Raw genomic sequence first — 22,053 nt, forward strand, 5'->3', positions numbered from 1 at the left:
AAGGTTTTGAAGAGATAAATTATCTTTTCACTCTTTTCCTTTCTCAAGATATATAAATTAACACATTATCATGAGAAAACTAGTTTTGTTATTTTGAGATCATGCACAAAAAATTATTCCAGGCATGGCCGTTCTTGGCTTCCGTACATTTAGGGCCCGTGTCCACTAACAGCGTTTTTTGCGCTGGCAGCGCCCACAACCTCAAATTCAGCACTTCTTACTGGTGTTTACTGTTGCTAGGCTACGAAAGTTGTCTGGCGGCACTTCTGCTTCCTTTGGTAAGTCTGTTTTAAATTGCTCTGTATGCTTAATATTTACTTTTATTTAAGGAAAGGAAAGGAAGGCTTCTCCTCCGCCACTATTGTTGACAAAGCTGATATCGTAGGTCCCGCCCCTTCTTGATTTTGATTGCTCAGTGAGGGAGAAGTGAGAGTGACAAGCGTGGCGATGTTGTTGAACTATTTTCAACTGAGAGCGCAGTGAGCGCAGTGAGCGCAGAGGACGTTTTTTCGGTTGAAAAACACTGAACGCCAGTTTTGTATTAAAAATAGGCGCTGCCTGCACAAAAAACGCTGTTAGTGGACACAGGCCCTTAACAAGGTCTCAAGCTTTAGTTGTTGTATGCTTTTTAAAATAAGTAGCAGCTGTATTAAAAACACATGTAAACAATGATAAAGAGCTGGAAAAGCTGAATATCTGAATACATAAAGATTGCAACAAATAATAAATGATCTTTAAGAGCCTTTTAAAGTCCTATGAGCTCAGTGAACCAAACACACCTTGAAAACAAATCAAAATAATAAGTTAATTCTTGGCGTTTTTCATCCTTTACTCTGGTAGAAATCTCAATAAGGCACACGTAACACACTCTCACTTTCTCCTGTGTTACTCCACCATATAACAAGAGCTGTGCAGCCTGTTACAACAATCCGTATTTACAGTACATTACATCACAATGTGAACGACTTATAGTGCAAGCAGGTCATGAGTACCTTGACATTAGCCTCTTCAAATAAAGCTGCCTATTATGTAAGGTTGTGTACTCAGGAGTTATGGTGTGGTGTGCACACACTGCGGATGGTGCAGAGCTGGTCGTCTGAGGAGCTGTCCCAGGAGTTAATGCCAGTCATTGTCGTTTTTACAGGTCTTACTTACTGGCTTTGATGGCTTTAGGAGTCCTTTTGCTCCATTACTGCTACATTACAGTCTGTGTCCGGACCGCGTCACAAACGGTCATCAAACCTGCAGGGAAAAGTCGGCCTCTTAGTGGGTTTCCTGTAGTTTGAAGTGCAACATTTAAAGGCACAGTGCATCATTTTTCTGAAACGCACATGAATAAGCTAAGAACGTTTGTGCTATCATCAATATGCTATATTTTAATCCTTGATGCACGTTACTTGTATCTCAATGTTTTAAAAATTGGACAAGTTTAATGATCATTTTCAGAAACTGTTTCCTGTTAACAAGAGTTGGTGAAGAAAAAAGGAACTGGTTGACCTTGGCTCTTTAACAGAGGTTAATCGAATTAGAATTTAAGGAAAGCGAGGAACTTTTTTTTGTCGATCTTGTCGACCTCTGTGTACAAAGCGGTTCGTCTTATCCCTTTCTCACGACACTACTTGTGCCTGTCTCCCGTACAGGCGTAAGTGGTGTTCTCTTCAGTCAAACATGTCACTCACCAGGAATCTTTTCAGTAGAAAATGTAAACAAAGTCTGTTTCAGCAGCACCTCGTCTGACCCGGTGGCAGCGGTAATCTTTCACTGATCTTTGCGTCAGATATTTTAACCGGGAGGTTGTAACCTTGCTTTCCGAAAGTATTAAAATTTTAAGTTGATATTTTTTCACATTCAAATCCAGTTTTGTCGTTGTCCCCAAGAATGATGTCTTAAAGAGCTTTAAGTGTGTGTGCATTAAACATTTTCTTACCCTTGGACTGTGTGACTGTGCACTGTTGTCCATCAGACTCTGTCTCAGCAGGCTCGTCACCACCTCCAGCTCCTCCTCCGCCTCCCGGACTTTCGGGTCCAGCTGGAGGACTTCCTGGAGGTCACTGCTCGCCGACAGGTAGTCCTAGAGTTGGAGGTGATGCGCACACATACACATAGATTTAATTGGAAGAAAAATACTACAAATAAATTGATGCACAAAACCTTCTAATCCAGCTTCTTCAACATAAAGGCTTATGCTGCGGAGAGGCACCTGTAAACCTTTATAAGCCAGGGCTCGTCTGTAGAAAGCTTTCTTGTTGCTCGGCTCCAGCTGCAGCGCGGAGTCGCAGTCCTGTTTGGCCTCTTCAAAGCGACTCAGTCTCAGGAGGCAAATGGCTCTAAAGAGGTGAAGAAAAGAGGAGAGGAGGCGCTGTCGCTCAGGATACGGATACATACTGGTATGGATTGTAGAGATCAACCTGTTAATGCCGAATGTTTCAAACTACAAGTATGAGGGCATCCCATCTATCTGTCTCACCTGTTTTTGATGCTCTTTATTAAATACAACCTTAATACAATCTCTTTATGCTTGGACCACAGAAGAAAATGAGCATTAAGTTAACTCCATCAAGTCCATCAGTTCATCTTTCCACTTCCTACTGAATACAGCAGGTCAGTCTGGAACTACATCCAGATACCAACTTATACAAAGCCATAAAGCAAAACTTGTTTTCAGAAACTGTTGTTATGTTCAGCTGATTGTAAGTTAACGATAAGGTCTGTTTTAAACCTGATAGTGGCTGCCCTCATTCACACAAGCAGGATCATATTAGATGTTACCGACAGAGTCAACAGATGTAATGGACTGGGGCTGACATCAAATGATCGTGTGGTGCCCTCTGCTGTTTTTCCTCGTATATTGTCCTTCAAGGAGACTGTCATATAATTTTAGCATGAGGGGATAGATAGTCCTTGTGTCAGTAAGTGTTTTTATAACCACATAAAGAAACGCTAAACATATGAAAAATATCCGATCCTAAACTAAAGAGGTATGATCTTATTGTGGATACTGTTGGTTGAAATATTTTTATGATTTTCCTTCTTAAAAGCTTTTAAAAGTGTAGAACTCAATATGTCCACAGCATGAATTAGTCCCTAAATCATACTGTTTGCACACCATGTTGTACCTGCACTAGAGTGTCTGCATGTGCCTCTAAAGCACACAGAGTTTCTTTCAGATTTCAGGGGTGATTCAACACGTTGAAATCTCCCTCTTGCAACTATCAAGCAATCCCACTGTGTGTGTGCAGCCACAGCGAGTTGCACGCTGGGCTTGTTTCGCACGCACCTGTTCGTGTAGACAGCACATTCGTCAGGTTTGAGAGCGAGACATTCACTGTACTTCTCCAGAGCCTCCGGGAAGTGGCCTTTCTTGACCAGGTCATTTCCTTCCCTTTTCAGTGAAGTGAAGCGGGCCTCTTTTTTTCTGACTGTTGGCAGACAAAAGCAAAAAGTCAATACGGAAACAGGCGAAAAGAAAAATACTTGTGGTCAAATGACCTCCTGTCTTCAGTGTAAGTGTCAGTGGATGTGTCGCACATATTATTTGTCTTTTAAGAAGATTTTTCAATCAGTTCAGAGACACTTTGTCAGGGTTGATCAATAAATCCATCATCCTGTCAGCAGCAGTCTGAATGAACGAAGGAGATGAGTCAACTGCTTACTGAGCGCTCTGCTGTGCTGAGGAAACCACTATAAGTAATGACAAGGGCAAACACACACTCAGACACACGCAGGCACTTGAGCAGACTCATGGATACAGATGCAGCGAGGGACACAAAAACGTACTTTGATGTGTGCATGTACACGAGGTTATTTTGTACTTGCTGAGAGGTCAATACTACATGCTGCTTAAGCAGTACAACACATGCAGTCCTTTCATTCCTGCTGTAGCTGAGACACTAAATTCAGAAGTGTATCGTTCCTTTTACTTAGCATGAAGTATTTCTTACAGAGATGAAGGAAAAAATATATATATAATAGAAACTAATTGTCATACCTCCTGGTGTTGTGTATGAACAATAAAGCCGTACAGCAGTACAGTATGAAACACGTGCAGCCGGTCTGTAAGTGTTTTCTGGCAATGGGAGAACAAGGATACTTGCAATCGTTAGGAGCCTAAGAGAATTTGTAATATCAACACCTGCAGCCGCAGCAGTTTAAAGATAGAGCAGCACTAAATCATCTGTGGCTATTTAAAGAACAATGTGTTCTCACATTAACTCTACACAGGAGAGCGGGATACTGCAAACAACCTCAGGGTGCTAACTGCCAATCAAAAAGTATTTCCAGTGTAAAGAGGGTTAGTTTAAAGTCGAGCTGAAACGAGAGTATCTAGCTTCCGTATCGTGACGTATTTCCGAGTGAAACAGGACATGCAGGCGGGACATATCATCAGAGGGATTTGATTTGATCGTTGAGAAGTGGGCGTAGACAGACGTTCTCCACAGCGCAGTAGCTAGCTAACTGACCGAGCGTTCTTGGTGCTCTGCGGCTAAATGTTGCAGATTGATTGGTTGAAATTGGTTGGTCCTAGCTTACGTAGGCACACGTGATATTTTGTTTTACAGGAAGAAAAAATTATCGGATTTTGATATAAGAATACGAATTTTTTTGGCCTATATTGTCAAATTGATGCACAATATTACCGGGGATGTGATCTTAATGGATTAAAACAACATTTTTCATTTCACCTCGACTTTAAGAGCAACAGTATGGAGTTTAAGCTCCATTTGTCCTGGATTGTACATTCATTATTTTAATGATTCAATTTTCTATATCACTTAGAGGGAGTCGCATAACAAAGAGCTCACTCTTTCTCATTTCAAGCTTAAATGTTGTGTTAATTAATGCCCATATCTAGTCAGATCTGTAAGTAGATTTACTATAAATTCCAATTTCAAACAAACCATAGAACAAAGTTTACATGTCTAGTTTACAAATTAAGCTATTGTTATCTGAACAGAAGCGAAGTGAAAGTGAGTAAATCAGAACTTAAATAGAGGATGCTTTAGTTCAGGGTGGCCAACCCTACTCCTGGAGGGCCACCTTCCTGCATGTTTTAGGTTTCTCCGCACTCTAACACACCTGATTCGAATGTTTTGCTCGTTACCAATCCCCTGAGACGCTTCAGTTGGTTGATAACAAGCAGATCATTCAAATCAGGTGTGTTAGAGTGCGGAGAAACCTAAAACATGCAGGAAGGTAGCTCTCCAGGAGCAGGGTTGGCCACCCCTGCTTTAGTTCAATGTCTGTCTGGTGGTGTGAAATTGTTAGGGGACGAAACTCTGGCTAAGATGTGCCTTTGTAGGTTTAATAAAAATATGTTAAACGCAAGGAAATATGATGTTAAAAAAGAGTAACATTTGTGTTCAACACATCAGGACTCATGAATGAACTGATTAATATACTTTTTTGGGAATGCTTGTCATTGTCTGTTTAGTACAGAGTAGTATTAGGAGTAGTAGGACTTATTGGTTCCTGGTTTCAGACAGAATCACTGTCTACATTTCATCAGTGAAAAAAAAAGGCTGATTATCGGATATAGAAAGAGTCAGAAACGCAGAAGTTGCTCATTTATAATTTAAAAGTTTAACATCTGCTGTGAGAAACCAGGATTTTACCAGTGAGAAAGACGTGTTAATCACTGACAAGTCGAACATCTTCACATCTGTTTCCCCAGCAACAGCAGTGTGCTATTCTGAGGTGATACCAACAGTTCATGTGTGTAGATGTGTGTCTCTCCAGGTCGGGCGCTTCATACGTGTGAGATATGAATCCTGTGTATGGAAATGTTCTTTATTGCACACAAATAAATCAGTTTATGTTCCAGTGTTTGTTTACTAAACAATATATATGTAAATATATTTGAATATATGATACATGTGGAGCTTTCTGATCTGTGTGAGCACGAGCAGCCTGCAGAAACCTGACCTGGATTGTTCCATTACAGCAGCAATACTCTCTGTGAGGATCTCTTTTCCTCTGCATTATTGATGATCAGCCCAGACACACACACACACACACACTCAGTCACAGACACACACACTATCTCTCAGCAGGAGTTTCTTCACCGCTGCTCAGCACTGACACACTGATTCCCACTGACCGACTTCTGCTGCTGCTGCTGCCGTACGGTTCCATTATTCAAGGGTTTCATTTCAGAAATGTATCTACAAAGACATGAAACTATTCGGCCAGATTACTTTATATCAGAACAAGAGGAAGTGTGTTAATGTGTGAGTGTTTAAATGCGAACGGTTTAAGAGAAAAACTAGGAGGTTATACTGTATCCTAAGCATGTGTTTGTACTTAAAGTGTACAATTCTGTAGGACACAAAACACTCCTAATAAGGCGAGCGGAAGTGACGTCACCGACCTTCCTCCTGTGCAGCCCTGGCGGCTCGGGCTTGAGCCACTTCAGCACTGACGGGTTTGTCTCTGTGCTTCTGCTGGACAGACAGAGGGACGGCAGGGATCTCTGGAAGCTGCTCTCTCCATCCTGGTCCATCCTGCTCGATGAGCATCTTGGTGATCCTGGTAAGAGACACAGAGAGTACGACTTAAAGTGTGAGCACTGACAATGGTTTGTTAGTGAAAAGTGCCACAGGCCTGTCGGCTCCACTGGAACGCCGGGGGAGGTAAGCGTAGTAAAAAGGAACATGTATTCTAGGTTTACAGCACATAGGCTCATCACATTGTTGCGGTGTTGGTATCCTCTCACTAGAGATTTAATTTTTCTCTCAAATTGAATGCACCATTTTTACCTGCAACAGTGAGTCAGCCCAAAATTAGCATGTTTTTTTTAAACCACATTTCTTTCTGAAGGTAAAAGATGTTGCTCTCCAACTCTCGTTAAAACCAAAGGTAATCAAAATCTACCTTACAATATCACAATATGTTATGATAGGATACAATAGGATACGATAGGATACGATATGCCATACCATAAGATATAATATATAACACAACAGGTGGTCCTGATCAAGTAATCTGATTGGGTAAGGCATTCCATGAGTGCTGATAGAGAGCACAACATCACTCCGCCTCAGTCAGTTGTTCTGAATACTGTTCATTAACATTACAACTGACTGGCTCAGCGGTAGAGTCAGTCGTCTCTCACTCGGAAGGTTGTGGGTTCAATCCCCAACTGCTACAGTCACATGTCCTTGGGCAAGACTCTGCCACCATGAATGGGCACAGATCTGATTGGAGATTGCCACTTGAGCCTTTGCAATCAGTGTGTGAATGTGTGAATGTGACATGTAGTGACATGAGTGGTCGCAAAGACTAGAAAAGCTCTACATAAGTACAGTCCATTTACCATCCATTTTCTGTGTATGTCTACATTGATCAAGCTGGTACATCTGAATAACATAGCAGACATATATACACATAGACAGATATTTCACTGGTTGCAGATCAATTAAAACAAACAGATAAATGTACATTGCACAAAGTAGCTGATCGGTGGTTCCCTGTAGACACAGAGTGCAGGAGAATGTTTGGGTTGCTAGGCAACAAGAGTCCAGTTTCAGTTAAGTTGTGGAACTAGTTGAGTTGGGTTAGTACCAACTGTTGTTGATTATGACTATTCGCTGCTTGTATAACTGTTGAATAAAAGCAGTATCACACTCGAAGTCGTGATGTTGTCCTGAATATCATCACGGCTGTGAATATCTGCAACCAAATCACAGCCGTGATGATATTCAGCACAACGTCAGCCCCTCTCTGTCCCCTCTGATATTGCTTAATTGCCCTGTGGGAAATTTTGTCTTGAACCCAGGACATATCCCCTAACAGTGCAACATAATTAGCGAAGATTATAATGTCATTAAGACACTTTACTTTTCATATTAGGAAAAGCAAAGGTGTTCCAAATAATGTAAACAATGCTCTGTTGTATTAAAGTGTCCCAGTAGAGTCATGACAGTGTGATATTTATCAGCAGTTGCCTTCTTCCAGCCACACAATATGTGCGTATATTTTTTCTATCCAGTCTGCAATAAAGACCTGAGATTCACAGCAGCTTGTTCCAAGAGGAGCTAGAAAGTGAAAGCAGATTTTTCAGTGTTGAGATAAATGTATCATCTCTCAGGCCTTGATTTATAGATTTATAAATCCATGTTTAATTCATATTCTACAGAGAGGTATGGTTTAAACCCACAGAGCAAAAGATATGAAATTTACAGCATGGCCTGCTGGGGGTAAGGTGTGTAAGTGATGCAAACTACCTAAGTATTCGTGTATATGACTCTTTTAAATGCAAGAAAAAGAGAATATAATCTAACATACCAACAAAATGTCACAAAAATAATTCATTATTAACTTAAGTGAAGGTTAGATACAGACGAAATCAAGAATATGTTTAAACAACTAATTTTACATCAGTTTGAACACACAAAAATCAGCTCAATCAATGATACAAGTATTTAGAGTTTCTTATGATTAGCACTTTTCAGCTGACCTGTGGACGCTGTCATGAGCAGCCTGCACCCCGGTGTCCATCTGCAGGACGGTCTTATAATCCACGTAGGCCTTCCTGTAGCGCTCCAGTGACTCATAAGCCATCGCTCTGCGCAGCAGGGGCTTCAAGGAGTAGGGCTGCAGCTCCAAAGCCCTAAGAGGATCAGAGAGACGCAGAGACAGAGAGGATCAAACCGTCTGCAGCTGCTCACCGTGGCACAGGTGTCACTGAGCTGATCCGCAGAGCTCCATTCATAAAAACATGTAGTGTTTTTGTAGTATTTGCAGTAGACAGGGAGACAATTCCGGCAGCCAAAAAGTGTGTTTATAGTTTGTAGGTCAACTAAAAATAAGAATAAAACTAAATTTAAAATTATAAAGAGATCTATGAAACAGCGGACTTATTCATGTCTGACACCAAAAATAGAAAACAAGAAATAGACTGAACCTTCAAAAAAAAAAGTATTTGATTTAAAAAGAGGCATGTGAGTAAAGTCATGCAGTAATAAACCAGGATCAACTCTGCATATACTGTTTTCTCTTAGTTCTGAGTGTGGACAGCACAATGAGTGCCAGTTTGACTTACCAATGCGAAGTTGAAAATATACATAATGTTACTTTAACGAAAAATGAAACACTTTATTTAAGGATAAAGGTAAATGTAATGCTAGCAAAGCTCATCTTGCTGTTAGCAAATCAATATTTCCAGATAATTTGACACATTTTTAACATTTCACTGCTTTGTCATTGATCAGCAACTGAAAAGACAATTGATTGTGAAATTCCAGAGTTACATTAGGCTATAAACATGTTTGATATCTTATTAGCTACAGCTAGCTAAAAGCTATTGTTTCTTGAAGCATGTATATACTAGTTTAATAGTTAATGTCTAAGGTAGGCTTGTAGTTTTAAGTTTAATATTTAATGTTAAATGTTTGTACATATAAAATGAAGATAAACCAGAGTCAAATTCCTTGTATGTGTACATACCTGGCCAATAAAACTGATTCTGATTCTAAAGCACTTCCTGGCTAACATTACCACTGAATAATATTTCAGGATTTAAAGTGCAAATTTAGCTAGCTAACAATACTATTAGCTAGCTAAATAACAGTAATGTTAGCTAGCCAAAGGTTATGTTAACTTGCTAATAGTAATGTTAGCAAGGAATTTGTTGAATGCTAACTTTAGCTGTTGCGACTTACAGCCCCTGTGAGGAGTTTTCACTGCTTATGCAACAGACTGAAATGAATTGTGATGACTCTATATGAGCTACAAAAGCGAACCAGACCATCAGCGATAAGACTGTACATTTCTATATAGTTATTTTTAATGCCTGAAACTTCTGGCGGGGGTTAGGTGTCAGACGAACCCTCCTGGTTTTCACTTCGTACTGTGTTTCAGTATCAACTGAGAAGCTCTAAAATTGAAACTATTTTTCAGAACAATTAGATTTATATGATTTGTAACCTGTAAATAAAGCTGTGTGACATTATAACAGCATTTGAGCTTCCCACCCTGAGTGTAATGTCAGAGGAAATTTGTAGCCCTTTGAATTTAGTGAATTGAATGGAAGTAGAACTGCAAGTCTTTTGTGGCTCCAAGGTAGTGCATGAAAAGTCTGATATACTGCCTCAAGTGATGTCACTAGAGTCAGCCTCAGTTGAGAGAAGAATGCTAGTCTCAGACCTCTGAGGCCAGCAGCTAGAATAACAAACCCTAGTCTCCATGAATCACCAGTAGAGTTGCATTGTGGGTAATTTTGATGTCACCTTTTTACAAGGAGAGGAAGTTTGCATATCTGCATATGTTAACACAGCTCATGAAAAACACTTATGACGTACTTGGTGCAGTCCTGTATGCAGTCTGTGCTGTTTCCATCCTTCAGGTAACAGGCCGCTCTGTTGGAGTAGAGAATGCACACGTCTTCTGGACTATCAACGCCTGCGGGGGAAACAACCACAACACACTTAATCTCAACGACCAGACGCTGACAGAGCACTCCAGTCATCTTTGATCTCAGTATACAGAAAGGTGTAAGGCTTGTACAGCATGTTAATATTTGCTGTACTTTGTGGCTTTAGTTTTGACCAGTCAAGACAAAAGAGGAAAGGACAGAGTGCAGACTGTCTGGAGATGCTGAAGGGTTGAATGGTAGACAGATAAATGGATGTGCCAGTTTCAGTCCCTCTAGAGCAGTCTTTCTTAACCGTCCTTTCTTGTTTAACCTCTGCTGCAGTTTCATGTCCACCAGCGGAGCATCGGTCATTATCCGCTGCTCCAGTGGCCCAAAGCTGAAGTGCAGATACTCCTCTGTGTTAGTGATAATCACACATTGTTTTCGGTGCTTCCCTTTCTGTCTGCTAAGTCTGCTCAGACATTTGGACTAATCTTTTAAAGCACATCTCCGGAGCAGCAGAAAAAAGAAAAACGATCGCTCTTGCCAGCTTTGAGAGTAAAAGTTGGCTGAGTGCTCTTAAAGGTGCAGCGTGACATTCAATCTTACCTAAAAGCCTCATGCACGATCACATGACTGCTATCTACGGTCAGCTGTGTTGTCTGGTGCCAAGACTCCACCGCATTCACAAATCACCAATGACGTCTCTTGTGTCAGCTGTAGTTTTTGGATGTCAGACTAAAAACTTGTGATAAGCAGTTCACCTAACAGTACAGGTAACATATCTGAAATGTCACCTGACGACCATGAGCATAATGCATTTAAAATTGACATGGGACACTGTGTATTATGAGGCCAAATGGCACTCTGACTCAACCTGTATTTGATACCCTAACAAGGGTTACTTCACAGATGATAGAGGAGGCATTCTGCCTGTCTCTGTGCCCGGCATCTGCTATTCTTTCTGAATTAAATTTTTACGCCTCAGAAGCTGCCTTTGAAAACTTCCTTTCATCAGAAAGCACAGCAGAGTGTGAAGTATGTGAAGACATTTTCCAAACAGGAATGAATAAAGTATTTGTTAAATATGGCGTCACATTCTCATTAAAGTTTTGACTGTATGAATTCTAACTAAATGTAGTTTTTGCAATGACAGAAATTCACACATTTTCTCTTCCTAAATATGAAACTGAAACTGAATATCTTTTGTGGGGGACTATTGGTCAAACAAAAGAATATTTTTTTTATCAACTTCTGCTTTAGTATAAAAGTTAGTACATTAAAGGAGAAAATAAGTCCTACTCTTCCAAAAATATGCTGTAATGTTTGCTCTCATGTGCCATGCAACTGTATTGACACTGACTCAGGAAGATAAAGAGATGTCTAAGAGCCCTAATTTGTCTTTTTTACATATTCTCCCTGGATTAAATACGCACATGAGGGTGAATTTTGTACATAAGTAACAACCTGTTCATATCTTCTCTCACCTGCTTCAGCACATCCATCAATAGCCTGTGTGTACTTCTCCACGGCATCCCCAAACTGTCCATGTTTAAAGAGGTGGTTCCCTTCATTCTTGAGGCGGCCCAAGTGAGGAGGAAGGGCACCAGCAGGGGCGTCCAGGTAACTTGTGTCCACTGCAGGGCTGCCCTGCTCCCCTTGTCCACCCACAGTGCTGTTTTCTCTCTTAGTGCCGTTGGCCACCCCCTTCTCCGAAGCTCTCTGAGTCCCTGGCTTTTCCACGCTACTTCCACCCCGGCTTCTTGTCCCGCTCCCTGCTGTGGTCTGATGCGATCTGCCTCCCCCTCCTCCGCTGCCCGGGGGTTTTTCTTGTGCGTTCCCCATAGCTGCACTCCCTCTGCAGTGTGTTCAAACTCTTCCTCCCTCCCTGCCTCTCTCTCTCTCTCTCCCTCTCGCAGAGCCGCAGCTACATCTGTGCCTGGTTGGGGATTTCTGCTGGACACGCCCCCTGGATGAGATGTCAGTTGTGATGTCACGGAGGGGGGAAGTGCCTCAGCAATGCAGTGCTGCAGTAGGACAGCTCTGAAGGGAGAGCCTCAGATTAGACTTTAAAGCACAGGGCGCCGGGGGCTGCACTGAGGTAGATCATACAGGAAGAACAAACAGGAATATGAAAAAAATGAATTAACCAGTGGCCAGAAACAAGGCCCTTTAATGCAGACTAAAATAAAGAATATAAAAGACAGGCAATTACAAATATGATTCTGTTTTGTTTTACACTGTCTACCTGTAATTTATCAAGTAAAATAACCAAATATTTGCTCTTTACACTTTCAAAAACAAAAAGAGGTGCTTTATTCTATTTGTCATTTGATACAAACTGAATATTTCAATGCTGTTTTTTTCACTGAAAACATTTGGGCATGTAAAAATAGGAAAAACACAGGTGCAAACAATAAAATAAAAAAATATGTAAGTAACATCTGTGCCTTTCCTACATTGACAAGATAGTGCTATTCCTGTGAAAAAGGCCTTGTTGAGCAGAACCAGAAGCAAATTGAAGAAATGTATTCGGATTAAAATTCCTCATTTCTTTTCAGCTTCAGATTTAAAGATATTTTAGATTAGTCGAAAAAAGAAATACGCAGCAATGAGATATGCGGTCATGTTTTCTTTAGGAGAATGTTAGCTTGTTTGCCATATTGTTGAGAATCACACGAGAATATTGAAACTTTTTAAATGTCACTGTGGTATATATTTAATTGAAGATAGCAGCCTGTTAAACTAGCTAAGCCTAAACATTGGAAACAGCTATGCGGGTTCTTTTTAAAAGCGACGAACTCCCCCTTGTACGAATAAATAATTGTCACACATATGGCACGTCATACACGGAAATACATATTCGAAGCAAACTTTCTGAAACAGTGACATAGTTTCATTACGTTTAAGTATAAGAAAGCAACTTACAACACAGTTTAACCGAGGGATGTGGCTGCGTCTGAATTTAGAAGAATTATAAAGTAATAGCAAGACTGCGTAGTTTCGAAACAGGATTACACTGTTTCTTACCTTCACAGCGTCAGCACACCAGATACTATTTCCGTTTTTCCCTTTCAAAATAAAAGCTCAAAGAAAACCCTGTATAATTGCTTACCCCGGACAACTCAACTTAAGCTACATTACAGACACTCGCTAGAATAGCTAACACTAGCGCAACTTTGTGAGATGCAGTAGTTTTTAATGTTTTAAATTAAAAAAATATGCTGAGGAAAATTACATATAACATTGTTTTTTTCTAATCTAAGAACAAACCAAAGTGTAAAAACCACCACCACCAAATTGGGTTTTTTTCTTACAAATCAATGTGTTGTTAGAGACATTTCACACCTTAAAAGAGAAATAGTTTGAATCGACCATTAATGAGAAAGCTTATTAAAAAATGAATAAAAGGAAAATGTACTAGAATGGATAAATCAGTTTTTATGAAACAAAATGTCTCTATTTGTGTATTCATCTAGATACTTAAGAGTATAATGTGTATAAAAAAGGAATGAGTCAAAGTAATTGAAAATCATTTTTTAATTAACAACAACTTTCTTCCATCCACAAATCATTGTTGGGCAAACAAAATGGGTCGTCTCTAATGGACTCATGGATTATGAGTTTTAAGAATAATATGGAAATCTGGGGCCAGGACTGTGGTCTGTTTATTTACATGGTCATACACTACAAAAATAGCACACAATAACTATCAAAACTGCTGCTCCCCTCTTCTTCATCGAGCATCAAAAACAACCACTGAAATCGAAGAGTCAAGGAAATGTGCAGGTCTCATAGTTCATTCATATATACAATTCACAAAAAAAACTTTTTCTTCCCTTATCACAAAATATGAATTTTTATCAACACGACAACTAGTACGTAATATCATCTAGTGGCTGTTAGTTCTTTGAGCTTCTACATTCTCCTACATACATTTACAGGCATAAATCTGAGACATTAACCTACTGCTTCCTCTCCACAACTACAATTCACAAATGATTATGATTGTGAATAAACCTCAAATGCTAAAGAATACTAGTCAAGTTTCATAGTCACCCATTTTTTTACAAACACACATACACACAGACATAAGACATTAAAGGATACATCTCTTTGTTCTCTTCTTGTACATGATTCTGTAACCGCACTCTCTGCATCGGATTGGATCACGGGCCTTGATTTCATTTTCGGTGTGACATTCTGCAGGTAGAGACAGAGAGAATATTGTAGAAAACAGCCTAAAAAGAACACTGATACACAGATAACAGCATGTTGTTTTATTTATCTTCCTTTTTATTTTGACCTTAGGTTTTTGTTGGTGGTGGTGGAATTTAAAATCCCCAAATAGATGTAGTAATGGCAGTTATAGCAATAGTAGAAGACGTGAAACAGCAGCAGTAAGAGTTGTGTTCGTGCATAAAGTAACGTCAAGTCTGGTACGTTAGCATTGTTAGCAAGGCTATAATAGCCTTATCTGAATTTATTAGAAACACAACCAAAAGCTGTAACATACCTCCACATATGTAGATCATGGGTTGCTGTTTGGGCGGTTGAAGATCTTTCTGCGGATCCATTTTTCAACCTAAGGAGAAGATGTTGACTCAGTCACAACTGTATCATTAACGTATAGCATGCTAACACAGAAACAGCATGGTCGTACCGACAGGATGAGCATAAATCGTCACAACCGGCGTTCTTTATGAACCACATATATCATTAATAAATCTAAAATGCAGTAAAAATTGTATGAATATGATACACATCAGAGAAAGATGAAAAGTAAGAAATCTAACCGTGTAACTGATCGCTGTTTACCTCTCTTTTTACAGCACACACTTCCTACGCACATGCGTACATCCACCCTCATCCACCTCGGAGTAAAGTGGTCTGTGATTGGTCGACGGAATCAGCGTCATATTTGACATGTTATTTATTTTTTAGACAATAGATTGTATTAATTAAAGATAAGAGTAAAAACGCAGACAACATTGTATATAGAAGTTTTTGTGGTGTATTTTGCAGGTTGATTTATTGATTTTCACATACTCCAACCCAACAGGGGGCGCAGTGGTAAACTCAACACACCAAACTGTCCATCATCAAATGAACGCTCAGCTGGCCCTCCACTAGTTTTTGACAACAACGTCTCTGTCGACAATGTTCACATCTTGACCATTGGCCCCAAAACTTCCACAAGTTACTATTAGTCCGTTGTCTTACTGTTTTTTGTTTGAAGTTATACATCATGGAGCCGTCTGCGCCCAAAAGGTGAGTGTATATCCGACTGGTTTAAAACGTGCTTGCCAAGCTATTAACCAGCTAGCTAAAGGGCTAACGTAGGCGGTAGCTGTCGTACAGCTAGCTGGTGCTAAGTTTGTTAGCTGTACCGGTTTTCTGTCAAACTTTCCACTCCGTTAGGATGAGTAAACGGTTGGAGAGGAAACTCTTGACCAAAATTACAAGCTCAGCTTCTAATGACGCTCTGTTTATTGTTGGGTAACTGTTGAAATGGTTGTTTCGTAAGTGCCTTTAGTGGGGACCTACGTTATCAGTAGAACATGTATCTTAAACATCACTGTAAAACAGATTTATTTCATTTACAACCATTATATTTTTTTGTCCTTTGGATATATATATTTAACATGGTTGTCTTGCAAACTAAATTTCACTTTAGTTTATGTCAGTGGAAGTGTGAATTAAGTGTAAGTTTACCTAGAAGTGATGCATTAAAGCAAAGTTTAAGATTAGGGCTGCAGATAAAGATGATGTTATTCTTGTTTTCCACTTATCTGTTAGTTTTATTTTAATAACTGTAAATATAGGTTATTTTCCTCAATTGGATTGCTCTACAAAATATTAGAACATTTAAATGTACCTATCACCATATTCAGTAAGCACAAGGCAATGTCTTGAGAGTGCTTGTATTGTCTGACTAACAGTCCAGAACCATAATTTATTCAATTTAATAATAATTTCCAATCACATCAAACACAGTATGGCAGCAGAAGCTCAAATTATAGAAATAGGAGCCAGATATTCCATCACCCTATGTTGTTTCTGTAATTTACATTATCCATCATTTTATTAATTGTGTATAACTATTTGCTGAGTGAGGACACCACTCTAAATTAGATTTAAGATGCTCCTATGCCGTTTGTTTTATTGTGATTTTCAGATGCACAATTATGAAGAGTTAACCGTTGATTTGTTCCACATTTACAGCAAACTTAAAAAGCTGAGTGAAGACAGTTTGACCAAACAACCAGAGGAAGTGTTTGATGTTCTAGAGAAACTCGGTGAAGGGTAAGATGTCTTTGACACAACTTCATCATCATTTTTATAATATTCACCTTTGTAAACACCTTTTATTAAAAGCTCTTCGGTCGAATGGTGTTAAAACTTTTGTGTGTGTGTGTGTGTTTTAAGTTCCTATGGCAGCGTGTTCAAAGCCATCCATAAGGAGTCAGGCCAGGTGGTGGCCATCAAGCAGGTTCCTGTGGAGTCCGATCTGCAGGAGATCATCAAGGAGATTTCCATCATGCAGCAATGTGACAGGTTAGAAGAGAAGACAGTTTTCCCCAAACCTCAAAATTAAGTTTATACATGAGATAATAAAACATCCTTATCTTTCTTGATGCATCATATTTCCCTCTGTAGTTCACTTTGCTCTTATTTAAATTTTGCGATGAGCTGCTGCAGCCTGTGCAGATCTCTGACATCTTTATCTACAAGATTTTTCTCACTTCTGCTGTTTTTGTACGAAAACGAAACTTTTCTCTTCTCCTTTGATGACCGCTCTGTTCTGCATTTCTTCCTAGCCCGTACGTAGTCAAGTACTATGGCAGCTACTTCAAGAACACAGACCTGTGGATTGTTATGGAGTACTGTGGAGCCGGCTCTGTCTCTGACATCATCAGATTGCGCAATAAGACGGTGTGCAATTGGCAAAAAATGCTCAGCTATATGACTCAACTGGCAAAACAAAAAAATACAACCAGTTTCTTTTTGATTTTATTTCATCCCTGTATTATCTTCTTCATTCTTGCATCAGTTGACAGAGGATGAGATTGCCACTATCCTGAAGTCAACGCTGAAGGGTCTTGAATACCTTCACTTCATGAGGAAGATCCATCGAGACATCAAGGCAGGAAACATCCTCCTCAACACAGAGGGACATGCCAAACTGGCAGACTTTGGAGTTGCTGGACAACTCACGGTAAAATTGTAGCAGTTGCTTGTACAAATCAGCACACTTGGAATATATTATCTGTCATTGGTTTTGTGAATCCATTTGAAGCGATGTGAAAAGTTCATAATGATTGTTTGATCTCTGAAGGACACTATGGCAAAGAGAAACACTGTGATCGGTACTCCCTTCTGGATGGCCCCGGAGGTGATCCAGGAGATCGGCTACAACTGCGTGGCTGACATCTGGTCCCTGGGCATCACGTCCATAGAGATGGCAGAGGGCAAACCTCCCTACGCTGACATCCATCCCATGAGAGTGAGTGTTAAAGTGATTTGTTGACAACGTGGGGGCTTATACCCAACCACTCAACTGCTAAAGAACAAAGCCCTGATGTGATATGTTTCATCTTTGTTATTTTCTCCAGGCTATCTTCATGATCCCCACCAACCCACCCCCAACATTCAGGAAGCCGGAGCTGTGGTCAGACGAATTCACAGACTTTGTGAAAAAGTGTCTGGTCAAGAATCCAGAGCAGAGAGCGACCGCCACACAGCTGCTGCAGGTTGGAGGAAGGACAGACAGAAACACACACACACAAGATTAGAATTATACCAATAGAACTTAAACACCCCAGATAAACTTTGCTTTGTACGCAGGGGCTGTGTAAGAAAGCCACAAAACCCTATTTTTTTTGCTCTTGTGAATATCCAGCACCCGTTCATCAGCCAGGCCAAGCCGGTCACAATCCTGAGGGACCTGATCACTGAGGCCATGGAGATGAAAGCCAAGAGGCAGCAGGAGCAGCAGAGGGAGCTGGAGGAGGAGGACGACAACTCTGTGCGTAGACCGACATGTACCCTTTAAGTTTAGTTTTGTCTTTATATTTTCAGGCGATATGATCAATTATCCTGGTGTCTTTCAGGAGGAGGAGACGGAGGTGGACTCTCACACGATGGTGAAGTCAGGCTCGGAGGGTGCAGGAACCATGCGAGCCACCAGCACCATGAGTGATGGGGCGCAGACCATGATCGAACACGGCAGCACCATGCTCGAGTCAGACCTGGGCACTATGGTCATCAACAGCGATGACGATGATGAGGAGGAGGAAGACCAGGGATCCATGAGGAGTGAGCACACAATAATCCTTTAATATTTATGTAATTTATGTTGTTGGAATACGGGAGTGTAAACACAACCCTCTTCCTCCTCCACAGGGCACGCCACCCCGCAGCAGCCGATACGTCCGTCCTTCATGGATTATTTTGACAAGCAGGACTCTAACAAGGCCGCCCAGCAGCAAGAGAACTACAACCACAACCAGCCGCAGGAGCAGCCCGGCTACCACATCCAGTCCAAGAACGTCTTCCCAGACAACTGGAAGGTGCCTCAGGATGGAGACTTTGACTTTGTGAGTAACATCTTCCAGCTTTAGGGGTAAAAATAGAAAAACAGAAGCAGCTCTTACAAAACAAGACACTGAATAAGACTCGTCTTTTTTTCCTTCATTGATTGTGTGTGTTTCCATTCCCAGCTGAAGAACCTGGACTTTGAGGAGCTGCAGATGCGTCTGACTGCCTTGGATCCCATGATGGAGCGGGAGATCGAGGAGCTGAGGCAGCGCTACACTGCCAAAAGGCAGCCCATCCTGGACGCCATGGATGCCAAGAAGAGAAGACAACAGAACTTCTGAGTGCTCCCCCTCTCTCATGAAGCCACCTTCACCACAACACTTGTGTCCTATAGACTCAGAGGAATTAAGATGACCTTATTGCGCACTGCTGGTCTAACTGACTGCCCTCTAACTGAAGTTAAATGCGTCTTTTACTCTCCATTTTGGCTCCAGGAATCTACACTCATCTGTCCTGTTTCTACACTATGAATTTAAAGTTCTCCACTTTAAATCTTATTTGCTTCTACGGTTCCTGTCAAGTTGCTCTCCGGTGAATGATGCTCAAGATTGCAGCCGAAGAGTGAACTAAAGCTCTGTTGTCACAAAATGGATTTCCCCTTTTCCAAATGCATCTTGTGTCACGCAGGAAACCTTCGGGGGAAATCACCGTCAACACATAAGGAAGCCTGTCCTCCGGCAGAAGCAGCAGCAGTGTAATCAGCAGGTCAATGACAAGTGGTCTTTCTTCCTCAGACTTCAGTGTAAATATAATACAGAGCCTAGTTTGGAAATATCTGCAACAACAAGCTGTGGAGGCTTGTCCATGACCAAAGACAATCAAAATGATGTTGATTAAGTTAAGAATGCCTTAAAAATATTGGAAACCTGGTTTTCAAAATAAGCAATGTAATAAAACAACCAAGTCGTCACATGGTTAAATCCATTTCCTCACTTGAGATGAGTCTGAAGTGGACAGCGGGAGGCTGCAAAAATGGACGGAAATCACGTAGTAGGCGAACGGATCGTGCATGTTATAGTAGGTGGATCAGCAAATTTAAAACTTTAGTCTTAATCTTTAAGTTTGTTCTTCAAAGTATGACATAATCGACTGCTTTTAGCATCCATCCATCATAGTGCCTCATAATACAACTGTCCCATCGCGCCAACATTTTAAGTTATTACAACGTTGAGCTTTAACTTGTCAAAATAAACCATTATAGTCAATTTAAATAAGGGTTAGCACATAAATCCATTCCTAAGTTTTAAAAAATCAATTTCCATACAAGCAAAAACATTCCAACACACTGTGTTACATTTATTTTTATTTCTCTGGAGTCTTTTAAAAACCCTGCAGATTCACTTCAAGGCTCTAGTTATTATGATTTCCACCATTGTTCCAAACTAGACTCACGTCAGATTACAATAATCTTACACGTAGCAGTAAATAAGACAACAGTTGAGTGCTAAGTGAAGAAGACCAAATAGCCGGGCACGATGAGTCATGTGATTGGTTTTATACCTACAAAAATGCATCAAGGCTTAAATGATTGATACTGTATACTATCAAAAATAGAGCTACGGTATCAGCCGCACATCTCCTGTATGTATTTCAGATACATTTTTTTAAAAAGCATTAGGATTTTTTTTCAGCAAATTTTCCTTTACAAGTAGTTGAAGTAGAAGTTACAAATGAAGGAGTTGAGCTCTGCTGTCATCGTGCTCTGTGCTCTGCAGTGCAGTGATCAATCAAAAATAGTTATTATTCTTCTGTGTTCATCCTAAAAAGTTGTAGCTGTTATCAGATCCTCAGCTCTCAAATATCTCGTCAGTTTGCCTTTTTTTTTTTTTTTTTACAATTATGAATGTTTGATTGAAAACTCTGACTGACAAGCTAACGGCATATCTCTTTATGAAGGAAACAAACTGCTCTGCTTTGACATATTGATTTTATACATGTATTAATAATGACCCTATGAATGATTTTTGACTATCTTTACATACTTGTAAAATATATTCACAGGTTGCTGTTGCACATGAATGTTAGTATGCAGTTTTACTGTGTGGTTCCGCCCATACTTACTGCGTATTAATCACTCATTCTGACAATGATGTAGTCTTATGAAATAGACCTTTTACACTGTTACATCTGATCGACAATGTGGCAAACTGAGCCGACATTATCAACACCTAAATCCAAATTTCCATCAGTACTATCTCAGCTTTTGAATGATCATGTCTGTCCATTGTTTGTTTTATTACTTTTTTACCTGTTCTGTCACACAAATCATTACCATTCTTGCCCTGCCCTGTTTCCAAGTCTGCAGAGCAAAGACAAGTTACTCACAAGCATTTACTCCTTATTTATTAAATGTGTTTGATTCTTTTTCTTCATGTGACACTGGTTTAAATATAGTGGCTCATTTGGCTGTTAAAATTTTCGCCACCTTTGTCAAATTCAACGGCTTGATTTCGGCGTGTTTTAGACTATGCATGTTTATAATTACGTTTGCTTTCTAGTGGAATGCTATTATTGTATTAACCGCGCTGGTAAGAGTACTGTTATTATGGAAGCTGTGTTTTCAGCTTCAACAGAAACTGATGTGTACAATAAATAAGCCCCGTTGATGAGAATCTGCCATAATATGTATAGTTATCATAAATCTGAAATCAGTCTTTGACATATAGAAATATGGTTTTGTTTTCATTTATTTCACTGTCCTTGTTTCTGCTTTATAATGACTTGAGGGTGTAGAGTGGAATGTAAGCATTTATGTTTGAACCACTTAATTTATTATATTTTCTTTGTAATACTTTATAACGTTTTGAAAAGGTGCAAGAAATAATAAAAGTTACTTATAGTTAACCATTACGGCTGTGAAGTGCTCATATCTTATCGCTGACTTCATGACAGGAGACTTAAACCTCTGACTTGGACTTCTTAATGAATGACCACCTGTTGTACCGTAATTCTCCTCCTAGAGGCGCCACTAAAATTCGTTTCCCATTCAGTTTCCCTGGGAGCTCCTCCAAAAAATGCGACGTGCGCTTATTGACAGAAGTTACGGTACACTTTACGGCAGCAACTGTTCCTCTTTCCTCAAGTTGTTGCAAAACCGAACT

At 40.1% G+C, this 22,053-nt stretch overlaps 3 protein-coding genes across 5 annotated transcripts; 1 reads left to right on the forward strand and 2 right to left on the reverse strand.

Moving 5' to 3' along the window:
- Positions 1-53: 53 nt before the first annotated feature.
- On the reverse strand, positions 54-13,371 carry spag1a (sperm associated antigen 1a). The gene is made up of 9 exons (XM_069681908.1): positions 13,280-13,371; positions 11,839-12,447; positions 10,299-10,398; positions 8,456-8,608; positions 6,368-6,525; positions 3,278-3,419; positions 2,201-2,327; positions 1,928-2,071; positions 54-1,242 (listed from the first exon to the last, which is right to left on the reverse strand). Exons 2-9 carry the CDS (start codon positions 12,194-12,196, stop codon positions 1,237-1,239), a joined length of 1,188 nt encoding a protein of 395 aa, XP_069538009.1. The 5' UTR covers positions 12,197-12,447; positions 13,280-13,371; the 3' UTR covers positions 54-1,236.
- A 630-nt stretch (positions 13,372-14,001) lies between these two features.
- Positions 14,002-15,237, reverse strand: polr2k (RNA polymerase II, I and III subunit K). 2 transcript variants are annotated; one of them, XM_069681773.1, is made up of 4 exons: positions 15,170-15,237; positions 14,868-14,936; positions 14,462-14,554; positions 14,002-14,110 (listed from the first exon to the last, which is right to left on the reverse strand). In XM_069681773.1, exons 2-4 carry the CDS (start codon positions 14,926-14,928, stop codon positions 14,088-14,090), a joined length of 177 nt encoding a protein of 58 aa, XP_069537874.1. In that variant the 5' UTR covers positions 14,929-14,936; positions 15,170-15,237; the 3' UTR covers positions 14,002-14,087. The 2 variants fall into 2 exon arrangements, with proteins under 2 accessions (XP_069537874.1, XP_069537873.1); XM_069681772.1 differs by having other exon boundaries at positions 15,148-15,223.
- Positions 15,238-15,481: 244 nt separating this feature from the next.
- stk3 (serine/threonine kinase 3 (STE20 homolog, yeast)) lies at positions 15,482-21,802 on the forward strand. 2 transcript variants are annotated; one of them, XM_069681692.1, is made up of 11 exons: positions 15,482-15,622; positions 16,577-16,657; positions 16,781-16,909; positions 17,173-17,287; positions 17,406-17,570; positions 17,691-17,858; positions 17,968-18,105; positions 18,255-18,380; positions 18,466-18,670; positions 18,758-18,951; positions 19,075-21,802. In XM_069681692.1, the coding sequence occupies exons 1-11, from the start codon at positions 15,600-15,602 to the stop codon at positions 19,231-19,233; spliced, it is 1,503 nt and encodes a 500-aa protein (XP_069537793.1). In that variant the 5' UTR covers positions 15,482-15,599; the 3' UTR covers positions 19,234-21,802. The 2 variants fall into 2 exon arrangements, with proteins under 2 accessions (XP_069537793.1, XP_069537792.1); XM_069681691.1 differs by lacking the exon at positions 15,482-15,622 and having other exon boundaries at positions 16,530-16,657.
- The last annotated feature ends 251 nt before the right edge of the window (positions 21,803-22,053 follow it).

Source organism: Semicossyphus pulcher, unplaced genomic scaffold (genome assembly GCF_022749685.1).
Source record: "Semicossyphus pulcher isolate SPU_LCO1_2020_fin unplaced genomic scaffold, fSemPul1.0.p SCAF_5, whole genome shotgun sequence".
In the NCBI taxonomy this organism is placed as follows: Eukaryota; Metazoa; Chordata; class Actinopteri; order Labriformes; family Labridae; genus Semicossyphus; species Semicossyphus pulcher.